Consider the following 19,682-nt stretch of genomic DNA (forward strand, 5'->3'; position numbering starts at 1 on the left):
TGTGGAGTTTTGGAGCATGGCTCTGAGCACCTGCTTTTCCCACTGAAGCCAATGGAAGTTCAAGGTGGCCAGGATCAAGTCCTTCGATTGGAGCCATCTCGTTTTTTATTTTCAAACATCAATATAAATCACTGGGCAGTGAGTTAGTGCATAAACTGTTCCACCTTCAGAGAACAAAACACAAAGGCTGGCTTATTTCACATGTGGAAATGAACCATTTGGTGTTCTCATTTCACTCCCCATTGGTGCCCCACCTCAAAATGTTACTCAGTCTGGCCAGAACTGCAATCCTTGTTCAAGAGAGGCATAGCACTGGGATAGCAGTTTTGCTAGATGGTATTGCTGTTTTGCCAGAGTTATGTGTGGAAACTCGCTCTGGCAGCCCACGTTACACTTGGATCATCCCAGTGTCATTAGTCCTTCACTGCTAAATAAATGCACACATTTCAAAATGTTCAGTACATTAAATGTGATTTTTTTCATAACAGAATTTTTAAGGTCACATCATTACAATTTAAAAAAGCAAAGGTTAGGAGGACAAATTCTTCATTCACTTATGCCACTGGAAAATCAATGGAGTTACTCTGGATTTTGCACCCACGTAAAAGAGAGCATCGTTTGACCCAAAAGATTTAAGGGTTTGTTACCCCTCAATGCTAAATCTATGCAAATTACACTACTATGCAATTTACTCCTATTTTCTGACTAGTTTACAAAAGGCTTGTAACTTACACACACATTATGTCACCTGTGACTTTTGCCCATAATTCTCTTTATAAATTTACACATGCACCACCTAGAGATTTAACAGTAAATTCTACTGTACCTCCTGTCTATTGCTTCTCTATACTGTACTAGCAGCATTACAAATGACTGTGCTATATACGTTCCCATGGAATGAAGAAATATTTAATTACCTGCATGGTATAAAATGTAGATGCAAGCAATTTTATAAGGCCCAAATGCAGCCCCAAGCTTGGGACTCTTTCCCAAGACAAGAGCCATCTATTAACAGATGTGCAATCTATGTAAAACAGTTGGGTTGTTAGCATAGAACAGGAACTTTTCCTTACCTAGCATGTCACCCCTGGCTCCTTTAAAGAAAGAAAGAGAGGCTCCTTTAAAGCAATGCTCATATGGCTAAAAGCATGCTTACCAGTCCACTCACCTACTCAAGACACAAACAAACCTCAGCACTGAAAAGGTTTGTCTTCACACTGGGAAGAAGTTTATCCCACTGGAATAAGTCAGCATGGCTCTAACCTAAGAGAGCCTTAGTAGAGAATTTATGAACATATTAAATCAGGAAATCTCCCAATAGAATATGTGCAATATTATTTATTTATTTTTAAAGAAAAAACTGTTTAACGCTGAAGTTTTGGGTGAATCTCATGACCATCATAAACTGATAATACTAAGTCCCAGCATAGCAAGGCACTGAACATGATTAACTATTTACCCTTTTTGATTAACACACTCTAACTGTAACCTACAGCATTTCTAGCATTCCAGATTCAGACCTTTCTAGAGACCAGATGGATAGATGTCTGAATGATGGTGGTTTCATCATGCTGAGAACTGTCCCACTGGGGTTTAAATGGAGACAGCTATCACTAGTGACATGATACCAGATTTAAACTGCAGTCTCCATACTAGTGCATTTTACCACAATACCAATTAGCTCTCCACAGACATGAAATCTGCACACCGTTTTTCTGCTAGCTGTTACATTAGTGAGCAAAAGTGGTTTATTCCAAAGGATATCAAAATGCACAGAAATACATTTGTTAGTAACTTTACAAAACATTAGATGCCTGACATTAAAGAATAAAAGTAAATGCTGTATATGATGTAATTTTAATATTGGCTATTGAAAGTTATAAAGTACTATATTCCCTATGGAATTACTTCCTTTTCTTATAAAGAAATGGTACAAGAAAACTAAGCATGAACCATTTTCTTTCTATTATTTTGTCCTTCTTAGTATTGCAGGCTCTTCGTTTTAGTTACCAGCTGACCAGGAATCATAAACGAATTTTGCTGCCACAGTGTCTTCAATTGCCATCCCTGAAATATATAACAGAATTAAAATCACCTACAACCAATACTTCGGTTGAATGAAATAATTTAACTTCACAGGGAAACAGAATGACTAGACAATGGATTAGAGAATCTTTCACACCACAATCTAGGACACCAGTCTGGTAATGACAAGAAGTTATCACCATCAGATAGCTGTTAGGTGCCATGTGTAAAAGGAGTTTATTGGTTTCAATCCAATTCCCATTGGACATGTATCCATGCTGTAAAAGCTACCACAACTGGAACCAATGGATCCTTGCTAACAGGTCATTCAACTTCGACCATGGTAATCCAGCCTTCTGATCACTTCCAATACCATACTTCTTTGTCACATCACCTTCAAGTCAAATAGACTTCAGGGGCATCAGAGTAGGACATTCAGGTTGGAGCTATGTTAGTAAACAATGTAGTCATGAGTTGAGTAAATGGAACTTAAAAAAAATGGACAACATATTTTTCTATCATGTTTGCTTTCCTTTCAATTTAGATTTTATGAGTCTTGCTACATTGAGAAAGGAGGGAAAATACACATCTTATATTGTAGCTACTGTCCTCTGTAGAGTGTGTTGGGACAGCAGCTTTGAAGATCATCAACTTTCCCATGCAAGAGGGACTTAATAAATAACAAGGCATTGTTCCTCGTCAGATTTACACATAGGAGGGGGTTATTCTTACCCAGTGATTTGAACACTGTTGTTTTCTCACGCAAGGCTGGTTTTGTCCCTTTCACTACCTCCCCCAGCTCGGCAAAAATCTCTGCCTGTGAAACAAATGCACATTTAGGCTTGATATCCATGACAGCCATCTAGAGAAATAAACTGTTTTTTGAGTGATTTTAAAAGAAAGAAGACAAAAAATTGGAAAGGTTCTGTTACTGGGAAAACAGATCATTGTTAGGTCAAGTAATATAGAAACTAGACAGAAATTTCAGAAGAATAACATGGCTTTCAGAGAAAAATATCTGCCTGAATTTCATTACTCAAAATGATCGACCTGTTACCTTGCTGACAAAGATCAATTGACTTCCAGGTAGTTTACAGTTTGTTGGTTTCGCAGATGAAACCTTAAAAATGAAAGCCCTGTCTGCTATGTGTGGACATTAAAAAAAAATACTATGGCACTTTGTGTAAGGGCATGACAAAAGGTCCCCTCTCCTCAATTTTGTGCAGTGTGACAGCCATCTGTTTGGCTGCTGGCCTCCACACATTAGAGGCAGTTCCAATTTAATTATGCTGAAACGTCTATCATGGGGATACATAGGTGCAACAGAGCAGAATTTGTCCCATTATGTATAAATTGCTTTGGGATCTTCTGGGATGAAAGTGAAAGATTTGGAATAATTTTTGAAACATTACACATTTTTAAGTGTAGATCTAATAAAGGATGGATCTGAAAGCAATGAGAAATGGCGCAGTGCAAAAGTAGCATTCGAGGGGAGAAGCTCTAGCATTTAAGAAAGACTTACCCTTGATAATATAACATCTCCTGATTCATTCAGAGCAGCCTCTCGAGAATCCACATACAGGACAGAATTCTTCATCACTTCATCATTCAGCTCTCTCCAGTCTGGTCTGCTTGCCCCAACAGCTAAAAGATAGAAGTGATTAACTTCAGAGAGAAATATTTCAAATGGATTTAACAGAAACACATTTCTTGTTCAACAGAGGTGAATAATGTCTTTCCACAGCAGTGTCGTCACTTAGGCACAAACAGCCTGAAATTAACCTTGAGGACAATTTCACTGATACAGAACAAGAACAGCCTGATTGACTAGGGGAAGTCCTGGGCTTCCGACTGAGCTGTACATTATGCATCTAGGGCTTGATCCCGCTGAGCACCTTCTACTCCCATTGATGTCAAAGCAGGATTGAGCCCTTAGGGTCCAATCCTCCAAAGTGCTGTTCCTGTTATGCCTGCTGAGCACCCTCAGCCCTCATTGGGTCTAATCCTGCTCCCACTGAAATCCTTGTATTCAGTGACAACACGACCAGGACCACTGAAATCAATGAGTTCCCTTGTAGTAGGGGTGGCCAACCTGTGGCTCCGGAGCCGCATGAGGCTCTTCAGAAGTTAATATGCGGCTCCTTACATAGGTGCTGATTCTGGGGCTGGAGCTAGAGGTGCCAACTTTCCACTGCTCAACCCCAGGCCCTGCCCCCACTCCACCTCTTACCCCAAGGCCCCTGCCCCTTCCTGCCCCCTCCTCTGAGCCTGCTGCACCCTTGCTCCTCCCCCCTCCATCCCAGAGCCTCCTGTATATTGAGAAACAGCTGATCACGTCGGGCAGGAGGGAGGGGGAAGTGCTGATCGGCAGGGCTGCCGGCGGGCAGGAGGTGGCGGGGGGGGGGGGGCGGCTGATGTATTATTCTGGCTCTTTGGCAATGTACATTGGTAAATTCTGGCTCCTTCTCAGGCTCAGGTTGGCCACCCCTGCCTTGTAGAATCAGGCTGCTAGCAGTAAAATAAAACTCATGTGGAAGCAAATCCACAACGGCAGGGTGAACTCACAAGGGGAGCAGGATTCTTTGTTAGCGTTTGTCGTTAGACAGCCTTTTCCTCTTAGGCTTGGCCCTCTTGCTTACATCTCTACTCCTCTGGAAGGCTTAGCCAAAGAGGAGAGGTCATAGTGGAGGCAGAGAAAGGGAGGTAGTGCTCTGCATAGCATTTACAAAGTAATCACAGTGAAATATCTGCCAATAAACCTCAAGCTCCTTGAGCAAAATATATTATTTGTTACACGGGTGCATTCCCCAGTTTGGCCTAAGAGTTTTATCCATGTCCAGCTTGTTCCCATTCTCACAGCAGTCAAAGACATTAACAAACTAATACAAAACCAGACAAGCCAAGTGCTTGGTTAGCACCAAGGACGGATGTACAACAACTACCCTTTCGCCCTTTAGGGCAAGTCTGACAAGGCAAGGCAACACAGGGAAGCTCACCCTGTCACTGCCTACGCTGTATCTCTGCTACAGATAATAAAAGTACTTAGTGCTCATATAGTGCTTTTCATCATAAATCACAGACCTTCAGTCTCAAAGGCTGCCAAGTCCAACCCTTTCTCGAATAACAAGCGTATTTATAAAGTTGTTTAACTAACAAACAACCACACTGTACTGTAGTTTGGTAGGCTGGTGTTATGCTGCTCTATCATATCCTCTCTTATCTTATCAGCCCCTTCTTCTGTTCTTCACCCTCTTCCTGCTGCTCCTGACAAAGCCCTGCTGGATGTTGTGATTGTAACCTCTTCCTCAGCAGGATGTAGACATCTACGTAAATGACCCAATCACCCCCCTTTTCCTATTATCTCTTGCCCCTCTCCACTTCCCTCTCCTCAATTCATTTGCAAAAGCCTTGAATTTCATAATTCTTTTTTATTAAGTGTTTTTGATCCAGACTGTCTTGAGGTTACGTGCCTGTAGAGAGAAATGCAATTAAAAGATCCCTCACTTATCCTTATCAGATCAGAACCAAAGAAGCAGTTTGCTGCAGGGAACTGTATGTGCAGACCGATGACTGAACATTATTATCTGGGATTTCTAAACCTGCAGTTTCCATTCTTTTCTTATGACTTTGTAAGCAGTACAATTGGAGCCCATTTACAGATCTTTACTTACCGAAACAGTTTTGTGAACAAAGGCTTATCATTAAAAAAAAATGTAAAACTCCTAGTGTTAGCAACTTCTTTTGTACAGAGAAACACAAATAATATTGAACTGAATGGTAAAACAATTCTTCTTTACAACTTTACAGACAGTAGGGATGTGAGAACTCCAGTGTTGTCTGAATGCCTACTCATGCAGTAGGAATGCCTCTGGGGAAAAAAAACCAGGAGAGGTGGTCTTTGTGTATGTGTTGCCTCAGCAAATGAAGACACTAATTGATTCTGGTTGTACACACGGCCTTCATGCTGTGAGACAGCACAGAACAATGTCACCGGCAAAGAATTAAACTGAGTTTGAAAAATTGGTGGGGTGCTTTTGAAATGTGGGAACTTCCTTTAAATTGTTCCCTCTTACAAGTTGCCTTTGTCTCATTACCAGACCACTTGGAAAGTGCACAAGGTCATCTGAACCAGCTCCAAATTAAATAACGTAAATAAATGCCAAGGAGCTCAGGAACTCTGTATGCTAGGGCAGCAACAACATCACCAGAAAACACAATTTAAAAAAAGAACACAGTGAAGGGACCAAACCCTGAGGTTCTCTCAATTTTTACACGGTTCTTAACTCAGGCAAAACTCCCACTGAGATCAAAGGGAGTCAGCCCCAAAAGAAGAAATAAAGGAGTTTGCAAAACAGGGCAGTAGAAAAGAAGATAAATATCAGGGAAACAGAAGTGCTACTAAAAAAATCACTGTGGGAACAGGTTTCTAGGGTGTTGTTTAAGTCTAAGACCAAATGGACATCAAGGCCACACCTTGTTGGCTACCATAGCAAAGCTGAGATTCCTGCTGCTCAAACATACAATAGCAGAATCCTTAATAGCATTGAATACAGACACCCTGCAGGACCGTGCTCAAAGAGGAGAAGTGATTATTCTGAGAAATCTAGACCATTCTGGGCAGAAACTGTCTTTGTGAGTATTATACAGCACAGCATTGAGCACATCAGAGCTAAATAAAATAATAATACAAATAATAGCAGAGAAACCCCCCTAATCAATGAGAGTCTGGCATACCGTTGATATGGGCACCTGGTTTTATCCACTCTCCAAATAAAATTGGCGTTGTTGCCATGGTTACCGTTATAATCACATCAGCTCCGGTGACAGCCTCCTGAGCAGAGGAGCAAACCTGCACTGGTGGACCCTTAACTGAGCGAGCAAACTTCACAGCATTCTCCTTAGTGCGATTCCATATCCTGACCTGCAAAGCAACATGGAAAGCATGTAGAGATTATATAATATGAATAACCCGTCCTTGCAAAAAGTTTTCTTCATTATCATTACTTATCCTGGCAAAGAACAGGTGAGTAGATTTTGTGTCTGGACTAGTACATCTTCATGATTATCTTGCAATGCTAGTATAACAGTTCATGGCATCTTTATATTTATAAAATACATTTTAAATAGAAAATCTGAACTGATCGAGGCTGCAGGAAACTTGTCCAAGAAACTTATATACGGTAGGATTTTTTCAAACAGAGAAAAGAGTAAGGCTGAAACTTGACTTTGTTTCCAGCATGTGTTATTAAAATGCTTTGAGAAGGGAGGAGGAAAGGCTATAGAAGTGCAATGTCTAGAGACATTTTGTTGAAATTTGCTGAAGCCATTAGATACAACTTTACTGGTTATTATATACGTTATTTGTTATTGGTGTTACTGAAAAAATAATTGAGAAAAATAAATCTTCTCCTTTGAGATGCATTCCTTGGCTTACCTCTTTAAATGAGAACTGCTCTGTGAAGACCTCATAATGGCTATAGGCTTGAACACCAGCTCCTAGAATGCACAGCACTTCTGAATCAGCTGGCATTAAGAACTAAAATATATCAAGTTAGAAAAGAAATCAATGACAGTAGTCATGGAAAAAACACAGTTGTGATGATGGATCCACTATTTAAATTAAAACCCCTCAATCTTAGGCACATTTACACTAGAGTGTTTATTTTTAAATGTTGTACAGCGGGGTCATTGATTCCTAAGAGAAACTTTTGTGGGTTTGATTCAATTTGCACTTTTGCATTTGTATTGATGTAGCTACATGTATGTAGTTACACCAGTATAAAACCCCAGTGCAGAAATGCTGCACTGGAGGTGAAACAGGGCTTACACCAGTGCACTGCATTGGCACGGAGGGATTGCACCTACATCAGGATAACTGTAAGAGTATAAATATCCCCAGGATAGACAGGACCTCATTTACTGGCATGCAATTCCATTGACACCACCAGTTGCACGGGTATACTAGGGCAAAATGTAGCCCTATAAGTTACAATCCTTATCCCACAAAATTTTGCAGATTATACATTGTTGTTGCAGACACCACTCAAAGAAAGGATGAAATGCCTTTTATTTAGCAATCCTGTAGGACACAATGAGCATCCCAAAACTGGGGTAATGGGCTTGGAAGAAATGCCATGCCCCCAGACAGTAACCCGCTAATCTAGCCTCAGTCTGAGTGTTTGTTTAAAGAGTTGTTTATCTGCTCTTTAAAAAAAGGAGGAAGAGGAAGAAGAAGAAAAAGACTAGAAATGAAGCTTCCTACTTGTCACTTGTTCATATCCCTTTTTAAGCTGAGTCAAATTGCTGAAAATGGTACCAGTTTGGGACAATTGTTTTTCCTTCTAAACAAGGGAGATTACATTTCAGCCCTGGCCAGGTATGGCCCATGTCTGACATCCCTGATTTAGAACACTCCAGAGAGATGAACTTCGCTAAGAACAGGATATGTGTCCACCAGTCAATATTTACAAACAAGAGTGGCTTGAGGCTCAAGACTTAAAATTCACTCCTCTGGTAGCTCTGAATTTCCCTGTTTAATCATCCTCTGTGGTTCACCAGGAACTGGGGAGGGAAAAGAAGGGATGTTTGAACCTAGCCCCAGCCACCTGCATTTCTTGTTTGTTCATTTGCTATGGCCACTCTTGTACTTGAAGCCTTTGAACTATATGGGCTCTCAATGCCAGTTGAACTGACACTGCTGCAAAGAAATAAAAAAAATCTCATCTAGCAGATTTATCAAAGCTAAGAGCTCATTTTGATTCTTGTTACACTGACTCTGTAGCATTGATTTCAAAAGTTCCGTACATAAAAGTACTGGCTTATTGAAGAGGAACTGCCATAAAGAGGACAAGATGACAACTGAAAGCTGGGTTCAAACAGTCCTGAAAATCTCACAGAGCAGCAGGTGACAGATAAGGGTCTGATCTGGAAGTTCTAATACAGACAAAGCTCCTTTGAAGTCACTGCATCTGAAGAAGTGAGGTTTTTTACCCCAAATAAATCTGTTAGCCTTTAAGGTGTCACCGGACTCCTTGTTGTTTTTGTGGAGCTTTGCTTGTGTAAAGTCTTCAGGATCTGGTTTTAAGGTGGGAAGGTCTGAGCTGAGAGCAGTCCTACAGTCTAACATCTCAGGAATTCATTGTGTGATGCATGGCTAGAAAGGGTTAAACATCCTGCAAAATAAATAACCCTCAAAAGACATGTAGGGAGATAACGTTTGTGTTTTTGTGTATTTACATATGTATGAGTAGGGTCCACAATGTAATCAACAGTCCCTGTCTATGCTGTATTCTGATATCATTTAAATGAATTGTGAACATCTCTCTTTGAAATGTACTGTGAATGGTGAAGGAAAAAGCAAATGGCCTTATGTTAATTCGTATAGTTAAGTACCGGTGATGGACCTCCTTCAAAGTCATCCTAATTACCTTTTATTCCTTGAGCAATTCCAACTTGTCAAAAGACAAGAAATTGTACAAAAGATCCTTGGGTCCCGATTCTGTCATCTCAGATCTGCTTAAGCTTCTTCAGGGGAAGTTTGAGTCACAAGATTGAGGTCCCAGTTATGCTGATATGCCCTGAATGTGATATTTGGACATTGGACTATAAACTAAGAACTATTTCTGAAATGTTTCAGAGTAGCAGCCATGTTAGTCTGTATCCGCAAAAAGAACAGGAGTACTTGTGGCACCTTAGAGACTAGTTTCTAAGGTGCCACAAGTACTCCTGTTCTTATTTCTGAAAGAATTCTTTGCAACTACGAAGCTCACCATCTCTGCTGTGAATCTGCACCTAAATGAATTGAACTCATGTCTGTATGTATATTATCAGAGGGGTAGCCGTGTTAGTCTGAATCTGTAAAAAGCAACAGAGGGTCCTGTGGCACCTTTGAGACTAACAGAAGTACTGGGAGCATAAGCTTTCGTGGGTAAGAACCTCACTTCTTCAGATGCAAGTGACCCTCTGTTGCTTTTTGTATGTATATTGACCTTTTAACCATACTCTCTCTCTTCTGTTTTTTAATACATTTTAGTTTAGTTAATAAGAATTGGCTGTAGCATGTATTTGGGTAAGATCTGAAACATTCATTAACCTGGGAGGTAATGTGTCTGATCCTTTGGGATTAGTGGAATCTTTTCCTTTTCTTTTATATGACGAAATAAGATTTACAGAAATTTTCATCATATTTGACATGGGTCCCTGGATGGAGGCCCGAGGCTGGATCACTTTAAGGGAACTGTGTTGTTTGGACTTCTGACTAACCAGTAAGGTAATAAAGAAACTGTTCTATGCTGGCTTGATAAATTTAAGTATTGGAATATCCACCAGCTTTTGGGGGTTTGGCTGCCCCATTCTTTGCAGTTCACCCTAATTGAGTGACCACAGCTGGCTCCCCATTAGGACCCCGGTCACACATTATTCGCCCCTTCTCCACTCCAAATGGAGTGGCTCTTGGGGATAGATACTCCACTTCTGTGTTGGCTGTAACTCCATTGATTTGGGTGGAATTACATCAGCATAAGACTGATGTACCTGAGAAGAGAATCTGGTCATCAATCTAAAGCAGAAGAGTTAGTGGGCCAGGAAACATAGCACTTATAATGAAGAAGATGGGCAGATTTGATATCATTCTTGCGCTTGGAAGACTAAAACTTTCCTTCAAACTGATGGCCTCAGAAGGGTTATCTGCTTTATTAACAGACCAGTCAAATATTTTTAAATTAGTATTTGAAGATTTATTTGTATTAATATTCCTACTTTGAATTGGAAGTTATGTGGAGTGGCATAGTGGCCAGACTGGGGAAGAGGCTGTGTAGTCTAATCAGTTTTGATTTATCACCGCACTTACCCTTTTCTTTTTGCTGTAAGATGGCTACCTTTACATCTGCTATTGTGTGGCCAGGGAAGTTGAAGTGTCCTCCTACAGGTTTTTGTATATTGCCATTCCTGATATCTGACTTGTGTCCATTTATCCTTTTACGTAGTGACTGTCCAGTTTGGCCAATGTACATAGCAGAGGGGCATTGCTGGCACATGATGGCATATATAACATTGGTGGACGTGCAGGTGAATGAACCGGTGATGTTCTAGCTGATCTGGTTAGGTCCTGTGATGGTGTTGCTGGTGTAGATATGATGTAGCAACACCAAAAAAGAAAAAAAACTTCAGGACCAGACTCCAAAGAAAAACAGCTGAGCTTCAGTTCATTTGCAAATTTGACACCATCAGATCAGGATTGAACAAAGACTGTGAATGGCTACCCAACTACAAAAGCAGTTTCTCCTCCCTTGGTGTTCACACCTTAACTGCTAGCAGAGGACCTCACCCTCCCTGATTGAACTAACCTCGTTTTCTCCAGACTGATTCTTGCCTGCATATTTATACCTGCCTCTGGAAATTTCCATTACATGCGTCTGACGAAGTGGGCATTCACCCACGAAAGCTTATGCTCCAATACATCTGTTAGTCTTAAAGGTGCCACAGGACTCTCTGTTGCTTTTTACAGATCCAGACTAACACTGCTACCCCTCTAATACAAGCATGAATACCTTTTCTTTGATAAAATAACTGATTTTTTAAAATAAGGAAAATGAAGTAGATCTAATCTATCTGGCCTTCAGTAAGGCATTTCATATACACGGGAAATTAGTAATTCAGATGAAGAAGATGGGGATTAGGGTAAGAACTGTAAGTAGGTTAAGAAACCGGCAAAAGGGGAGAAGACAAATGGTTGTGGTGAAAGAAGAACAACTGGGCTGAAGGGAGGTTACTAGCAGAGTTCCTAAAGGATCAGACTTGGGACTTATGACTTTGGCACAAAAAGTAGGAAGGTGCTAGTAAAATGTACTGATGACATGAAGTTGGGAGGCATTGTCAATACACAGGAATGGAATTTTATACAGGAAGAATTGGATGACACTGATGACCTGGAGTAATAGAAATGAGATGAAATTTAAAAGTGCAAGGTCATGAACATAAGAACTAATAATAAGAATTTCTGCTATAAACTGGGGACTCATCAGTTGAAAATGACAGAGGAGGAGAGATACCTGGTTGTGTTAGTTGATCACAGGATGACTATGTGCCGTGAATGTGATACAACTGTGAAATAGGCAAATGTGGTCCTAGGATATATCAGGTGAGGCATTTCCAGTCTCTCTCGCAGGCATGTATGGCATCTACAGAGTGACATTTTATAGATGCAGTTGTAGGTCCATAAGCCATTTCCAGGCCTCCTCTGAGACACTGTGGATATCATCCAATTCATCTTTGAATCCATATTTGGGACACTATGTTCTGATGTGTTCATTGGTTTGGATGTTCTCATTGCAGTCACATGAAACAGAGTCTTTGATTTTCCACTTGTGCATCAAGTAGCCGCATCTTCCACTATTTCTTTGGATGTGGGTCAATGTGGTCCCAAGTCTGTGTGGCAGGTCGAAACCGAGGAGGCATTTGTTGGTTCAGTAATAATGTGCTTGTTTGGAACAGCAGATGAGGTCCAGACACTTTGCCATTCCCTCGCCAGATCCAGAGACTAGAAGTGATCAAGTGTGGTCTATAGTAGCTTTCACGATTTCAGGCGTGATGGGGGTATGTTATCCATAACCTGCCAGATGGGAGGTTCTGCATAGTCTTCGGCATATTTAAGTTCTTGTGCTGTGGCTATATCTCAACGGACAGCTGGAGGTTCGATGTTTGTCAATACAGAAAGCCACAGTAGAGGTGTTGATTTTAAAGTTTCCGTGATGATTTGCATGGTCTGATTCAGCTGCCTCTCCATACGCTGAGTATAGCAGCTTCTTTTCCACACCAGGGCACAATACTCTGCAACTGAATACACAAGGGCCAAGGCCAATGTTCCTAGAACCAGGACAGTTGATCCCCAGCTTGTTCCCACTAACTTTTAAATAATGTTGACATGAGTTTTTGCTTTCAAGGCTACTTGCTTGAAGTGGTCATGAAAGGTCAGTGTGCAGTCAAGAATGCCACTGAAATATATTGGCTTTGGGTCGTAATGCACAGTTTCACATGAAACTTGAGTTATGAGTGTTTTGTGCAATTCTATTGTCAAAGTGGAAAGTAGAGACTACCGATTTGCTTGGATTTGGTCTCAGCTTTTGGAAGTATTTCTCCATGAGCTTAAGGTCAGATCTAAGGGTATGTCTACACCCAGCAGCTAATTCGGCGGCTGGCAATCGAAGTTCTGGGTTCGACTTATCGCGTCTTGTCTGGACGCGATAAGTCGAACCAGGAAGTGCTCGCCGTCGACTGCGGTACTCCAGCTAGACGAGAGGAGTACCGCGGAGTCAACGGGGGAGCCTGCCTGCCGCGTGTGGACCGAGGTAAGTTCGAACTAAGGTACTTCGAACTTCAGCTACGTTATTCACGTAGCTGAAGTTGCGTACCTTAGTTCGATTTGGGGGTTTAGTGTAGACCAAGCCTAAGGGTCACTTCAAGTTCTTTAAAGCTACGGGCCTAAGTGGCGAGTGCCAAACCATCAGTATACGCAAACTTCTGCACTATTATTTCAGGCATATCGTTCGTGTATACACTGAAGAGTTATTTCCAGTAACGATAGAGAAGTATTAATGTAATTGTACAAGGCACTAGTAAGACCTAATTTGGAATACTGTGTACAAATCTGATTACTCATGTTCAAGAAAGATGATCTCAAACTGGAACTGGTGCAGAGAAGAGCTACTAGGTGACCAGGGGCATGGAGGACCTATCTTCTGAGAAGACACTGGAAGAGCATGGCTTGTTTAGCCTAGCAAAATGAAGGATGAGAGAGGATATGATTACTCTCTATGAAGACACTGGGAGATAGACAACAGGTAGGGAGAAGAGCTATTTAGGTTAAAGGAAAATGTTGGCACAAGAATAAATGGTTACAAACTGGCCATGACTGAATTTAGGATGGAAGTTAGAAGAAAGTTTGTAATCATCTGAGGAATGAAGTTTTGGAACAGCCTTCCAATAGACATTGTTCAGATAAACAGCCTAATTAGTCTGAAGATAGAGCTTGATAAATTTTTGATTGGGACTATATGATGGAGTTGCATGCAGTGATGGGGGTTGGCTTGATGGCAAAGGGGGTTCCTTCCAGTCTTATGTCTTATATTCCTAAATCTCATGATGCAGGGCTTCAGTTGGTCACCTGTAGGGGTTAAGAAGGACTTTTTCCCTGTTGTATTCTGGGGAGTGGTTCTCCTTCCTCTAAAGCACTGGAGATGGTCACAGATGGCATCACCAGACGGGGTGGGATCGTGCTCTGATGTGGTACAGAAAAATTCTCTCTCAGATGCTTGGCTGGTGGGTCTTGCTCACATGCTCAGGGTCATACCAACTGCTATTTTAGGTTGGGAAGGAATTTTCCCCAGGTCATATTGGCAGGGACCTTGGGGGTTATTTGCCTTTCTCTGCGACATGCGACTTACTAGGATCATCTTGGATATCTCACCTAATCAATTCCCTGCTATTGCAGAGGGCTAGGTCATTGGTTCACGTTGGTCCCTCCTATTCGCTGTCTATGGTAAACAATAGTTTAATCTATTTCAGGTTATTGGGCTCAATACTGGGTTAACTGGGTGGAGCTAGTGGCCTGTGATATGGAAGAGGTCTGACTAGATGATCTGGTGGTCCCTTCTGGCCTTAAACTATATTACTCTACACAACTCCCTCGGAATTAAAATAGAAACAACCAAGTTTTAGGCTTTTCTTTGAGGACTGAACATTGTCATAAATCTAGTACCTATGATTAAAGAGAACTGGCATGGATTGAAAGCCTCTTAGATCGCATTCGCGTCTGACCTCTAAGCTATTTTACATGACACCATGTCACAGGACAACTGGCCCAGCTCTCCTGTTCCAATCCAGATGTGCCCTAGTTTGGTGTAATAAAGAGGGTGGGACTGCCCCTGGGAATTACGAGAGACAGCCCAAAGGCAAGAGAGAGTCCAGAGGCTGAGAGAGAGCTGGCCCTGAAGGAATTAGCTGTGAGTTCTGTGTTGAGCAGTGATCCAGATCAAGCCAGTGAAAGTGGAAGGCAGTTGAAGAATTACATACAAGTTTCCCCAGGCCACAGAACCATGGATAGAGAGGGCTGAAGGCTGAGAGCGGCAGAAGGAGACACCTGCTGGCTGAAAGACCAGAGAGAGATAAAGGCTGGCGGAGGATGTTGCGGTGAGCTTGCTGATGTCTCCAGGTGAGAGCCAGAGCCAGACCTGAGAATGAAACAGGGCAGAGAAGCAACCCAGGTTGAGGGGCTGGGATGAGGCCTGGTGAGAGATGCCAGAGCTGTACCCAAGAGCCTGAGCATAGTGAGAGACATCAGAGCTGTACTTGGTGTGTTCATGGACTGTTGTGACTTGAAAGATTGGATGTACTGTGGAATTGGGGAATTTGGACTGTGTTGAGGAATTCTGGATTACAATTTTGGGACTCTTGTAATAAATAAATGCTGGAAAGGGTATCGGTACCTGGAAAGATTACCTGGAGTTACTGAGGACTCTGGATGAAAGGGGTAACTGTGGCAGGTTCATGGGTCATGCAGCGGCATTCTGCGGGAGGGCACCAGAGGAAGGGTTGCCTTGTCACACACCAATAATCTACTTCAACCCACTTTATAAAGCATCAAACCTACCTTGGTAGCTATCGCGGAAACTGCAGCAGTTCGTTTTGCTGTAATGACACTGCCATCCATGACCTTTTAAAGAAGAAAATCAAACAGACTGAAATGAACACCGAAAACATAATGCCAGATGCTTTCTCCATGTGTGAATTAGTGCTTAATAACTGATATATCATGTGAAGGGACAAGGAAAACCTGAGAGAAGATTATTATTAATGCAACACTGGCAAATATATTCTATAGAAAATTGGTAGATTCTCTTCCCTGCTCCACTCCTTTCATGACACTCAGGCAGCACAAAGCGAGTGGAAATTTGCCATCATCACAGTGGCATTGACCCAACATAAACATTTCTACACTACACTTCCTGGAGACCCCAGTACCGGGGGTGTTTCAGGGCAATGAAGGCATGGCCAGAACACGCTGCACTCTGGTTAGCACTGGGGACCACTGCAAGCAGGTATATGATGGAGCAGCCCTTAGGCTGCTCTAACCTATGCCAGGGCCCAGGTAGAGCACCATGGAGCCATACTCAGGTATCCCCCTACCTTGTGCTGCACTCTGGGTGGGCACTGGCTCTATATAGATTCTGGCTCTATATATTCAATTATCATGTGAAAATGGATTGTGGAGCCTCACTGAGAAACAGACACTTTCACTGTTCTGGCCCTTCTCAAACCATTATCTGCATTTTTAATTAAGAAAGATAATATCCCAAAATTCCTATTACAGCCCCCCAATCCCACTCTCACAGAGGCCAACAGTAAAACTTGCATTGCCTTTAACAGTTCAGAATATTTGGCAATTTATTCTTTCCCCCTAAAATATCAACTAAACATGGTGTCGGGGGAGTTCTTCAAATAAAGAATTTCACTTCAAATCACCAGTTTCAGAGAACAAAGAAAGAAGGACAGATTAAAGAGAATGAAACAGACAAGCCTGAGGGACAGATTCTCAGCTGGCACAAATCGCCATAACTCCACTGAAGTGAATGGTGATTTACACCAGCTATGTCATCTAAAATCGAAGTATGATTTTGACAGACTGTTAACAAAACAGAATGCATCAATGCACACTGAACTTACAGCTTTTAAAGAGCCATTTCTTGGGTCAAAGAGTAATACAATTGCTTGGTGAGAGGGAACAGAAGAATCCTTTTTGTGTTCATAGAAGGTTACCAGTTTAGTTGTTAGAGCATCGTCCTTTGCACTGTAAGCAGGCATGACCCCTAAAAATCTTTGAAAGAGAAAAAATATATACATTTAACATGAAATTTTGTAATTTGTTAGCTAACTAGCAAGAAGTTAATAAGCAACTGCTTTTGATCTCTAATGTAAGAAATAACCCTCTCTATAGCCCTACTTTTTCTCTTCTCCACTTCTAAATTGTGTGACATTTTCTAGGCTATTTAAATATGTGTTTTCTAAAGAAGGATCTAATCTGCCCCCAATGGGAGTTCTGCCATTGACTTCAATGGGCCAGGATTTCACCCCAGCTCTCCAGTACAGTTTAACTTTAATGGTTTGCTCATTGACTTTCCTCCTAACCAGGCACTGTTAATGACTATTCACAGCTTTAGTTCAGAACTAATAGGGTGAAATCTTTGCCCTACTGAAGTCAATGGCAAAACCCCCTTTGAACTCAGAGGAGGCCAGGATTCCACCCACAGTCTTCTCCTTTTCCTACTAATTATTATCCCCCTATTATCCTGGAAACACTAGCAGCCCCCACTTTCTTTCTCTCTCTGTGCAGGACACAGCAGTGCTTTATCCTTTTCACGGATTCACACACAAAAAAATGAAACAGCATGCCTCAATCATGCAATAGATCAATTTGGCACATTAGCCAGGAGGAAGCAGACTGTGAGTGTTTTTGACCACAAACCCCATCCCTCCCGTTTTGCAACCATCCCTGGACCAGTGACAGGTGCATGAGCAGCCCAGTTATTGGAACTAAGCAAGGAGAAGCCAGTGGAAAAAATGAAAAGAGGCCACTGTGGTCTCAACTTGGGCTCAGGGGCACGCTCCATACCCACAAACCCTACCTCCCCTTTCACGAATGCAATGAAAGCGGCCACTCCGGTCAGGAAGCAGATCGGGATCGTTTTTGACCACATACCCCATCCCCTCCTGATTCGCAACCCCATGGACAGGCGGTAGCAAGTTAACAAACAGTTTACCAAACTGCTACGCTGCATGGCAGAAACCGCTCCCAGTTGCAAAAGGGGAGGGTTGCGTTTTGTGCTGATACACCTGCCCATGGGCACACTTTATAACAGCCTGGATGGCTGATCTTCACCATCGATTTTAAAGGACACAAAGCACTTTCTCCATTCCCTTTGCAGCACGACTTTGGAGCCAGCTCCAGAACTCGTTTGAAGGAAGCATCAGCCAGGGCCATCCTTACCCATACGCAAACTACGCAGCTGCGTAGGGCACCAGGAAATTTAGGGCACCTGCCTGCTGCTCCAGCCTGGTCGGGCACTTCAGAGACTGTAGCGATTTGCACGAGTGCTCGCTAGGAGTAGACGGGTGCAGGGGACATGACAGGAGAGGGGAAAGCTCGCTGCGCTCGGCCTGCCTGGTTGCTCTCATTGCAGTATCCGAGCTGGAAATCTCCCTAACCAGACACAACTGGGGAATATCACGGCAGCTGCACAAGGGCCAGCCAAGGAAGTCCTCACCGTGGGGAGGGACTGAGAAAGGGATCCCCTCCTTAGTCCCCCCACTCTGGCTCAGGACGAGAGGGGCGCCCCCGAGGAGTGCCCGTGATGGGACTCCCTAGAGTGTGCATCCCTCCCCTACTTACCCGCTGTACTTCTGCACCGGCACCACGGTGCGCATGGGCTGCACGACGCCTCCCTCCGCGCCGCTGGAAAAATTGGCCAGGGCAGCTTCCAGCGAAGGGATCAGGAGGCTGGCGCGGTGCAAGTGCTTCTCCACCACCTCGGAACCCAGGAAAACCGGCGACGCAGCGCTCATGGTGACCAGCGTCCGGGCCGCACGGGCAACACAGACTCTCGTGCGCCTCCGCTGCAGCCTCTTGTGCCCGCTTGGCTGTAAGTTTTGTCCCGGACCCCCGCTGCCACCCAGGCTGCTGCATCTGAGCCGTGTGGGGCGCCACCTAGTGGGTACCCAAGACATTCTGGTGAGCCCATCCTAGCCTGTTGGGGCCGGTATGTGACTCTGCTGCCACGCCCCAATCCCTGTGGCCCTACCTCCTTATCTTGGAAAGGGGGGAATCACCGCGGGGGAATCTCAGAGCTACACGTCACGTGGGGGGGGGAATCCTCATTTTTCTCATTATTCTAAGGAACACATTCTTATGGGGAACTCCTCCCATTGTGCGGCTCTCAGTCATTATTATCCCTTACTGTGGGGTGTCTCGCTCGTTGCGGAGGGAGGTCACCCGCCACCGGGAGAGGGTAAACCCACGGTGCGTGTGAGCAGAGGGTGACATAATGCCTCATGGAGGGAGCCTCCGCTGTGGGAACAGCCCCCGTCTGAGCCCACCCCTGCAGCCCGTTTGTTCCACGCTCTGGGCACGGGCAATGCGTTTCCTACACAGGAGCATATTGTTTCCCACGCGATCCCAGTTTTTGCAACGTCTCTACACTAACCCCACGCCCTGTGCTGTGGGGTCACCACTCCTACCTCAGCTACTGAGGGATCCTACGAAATCTCTGGGTACGCACAGCTATGAAAAGGGAGAATCCGGGATTTGTGATGGCTATTTATTTAACCGTAGGGGACAGCTCCCAGTCATCCATGCGCTGCACAAGCCACCCAAACAAGAACTGATCACTGGGCACAAGCCCTCGCCTGCACCCCATACGGGGCGCGCCTCAAGAGAAGGCGGGGACCGATGGAGAGCCGTGGGAATTACTAGGAGTGGGAGGGGCTTTGCGCCGCCACGCAGGCGCACACCGCACACCATTCGGATGCACTGACCGAGCAGTGAAAGAGGACCGTCTAGGTGTCTCGTCCAATCCCGAGCAGGGAGCAGTAGAGGCTGGTCGCCTGCA

The 19,682-nt window shown here is 43.5% G+C and overlaps 1 protein-coding gene across 2 annotated transcripts; it reads right to left on the minus strand.

The window, feature by feature from the left end:
• Window positions 1-454: 454 nt before the first annotated feature.
• On the minus strand, window positions 455-18,639 carry CRYM (crystallin mu). Of its 2 annotated transcripts, XM_005304732.5 has the most exons (8): window positions 18,467-18,639; window positions 16,744-16,894; window positions 15,671-15,733; window positions 7,460-7,561; window positions 6,760-6,946; window positions 3,548-3,669; window positions 2,758-2,842; window positions 455-2,067 (listed from the first exon to the last, which is right to left on the minus strand). In XM_005304732.5, the coding sequence occupies exons 1-8, from the start codon at window positions 18,637-18,639 to the stop codon at window positions 2,003-2,005; spliced, it is 948 nt and encodes a 315-aa protein (XP_005304789.2). In that variant the 3' UTR covers window positions 455-2,002. The 2 variants fall into 2 exon arrangements, with proteins under 2 accessions (XP_005304789.2, XP_065416045.1); XM_065559973.1 differs by lacking the exon at window positions 7,460-7,561.
• Window positions 18,640-19,682: the final 1,043 nt, after the last annotated feature.

This window comes from Chrysemys picta, chromosome 10 (assembly GCF_011386835.1).
Source record: "Chrysemys picta bellii isolate R12L10 chromosome 10, ASM1138683v2, whole genome shotgun sequence".
In the NCBI taxonomy this organism is placed as follows: domain Eukaryota; kingdom Metazoa; phylum Chordata; order Testudines; family Emydidae; genus Chrysemys; species Chrysemys picta.

Bases quoted from the DNA above. Each gene is read 5' to 3' on its own strand.
- CRYM (XM_005304732.5), bottom strand. From the start codon at position 18,639: ATGAGCGCTGCGTCGCCGGTTTTCCTGGGTTCCGAGGTGGTGGAGAAG. The intron at 7,562-15,670 runs GTAGGTTTGATG...GATATATTTTAG, and splicing joins TTTCCGCGATAGCTACCAAG to TTCTTAATGCCAGCTGATTC. The intron at 2,068-2,757 runs GTAAGAATAACC...TATATATTTCAG, and splicing joins AACAGTGTTCAAATCACTGG to GGATGGCAATTGAAGACACT.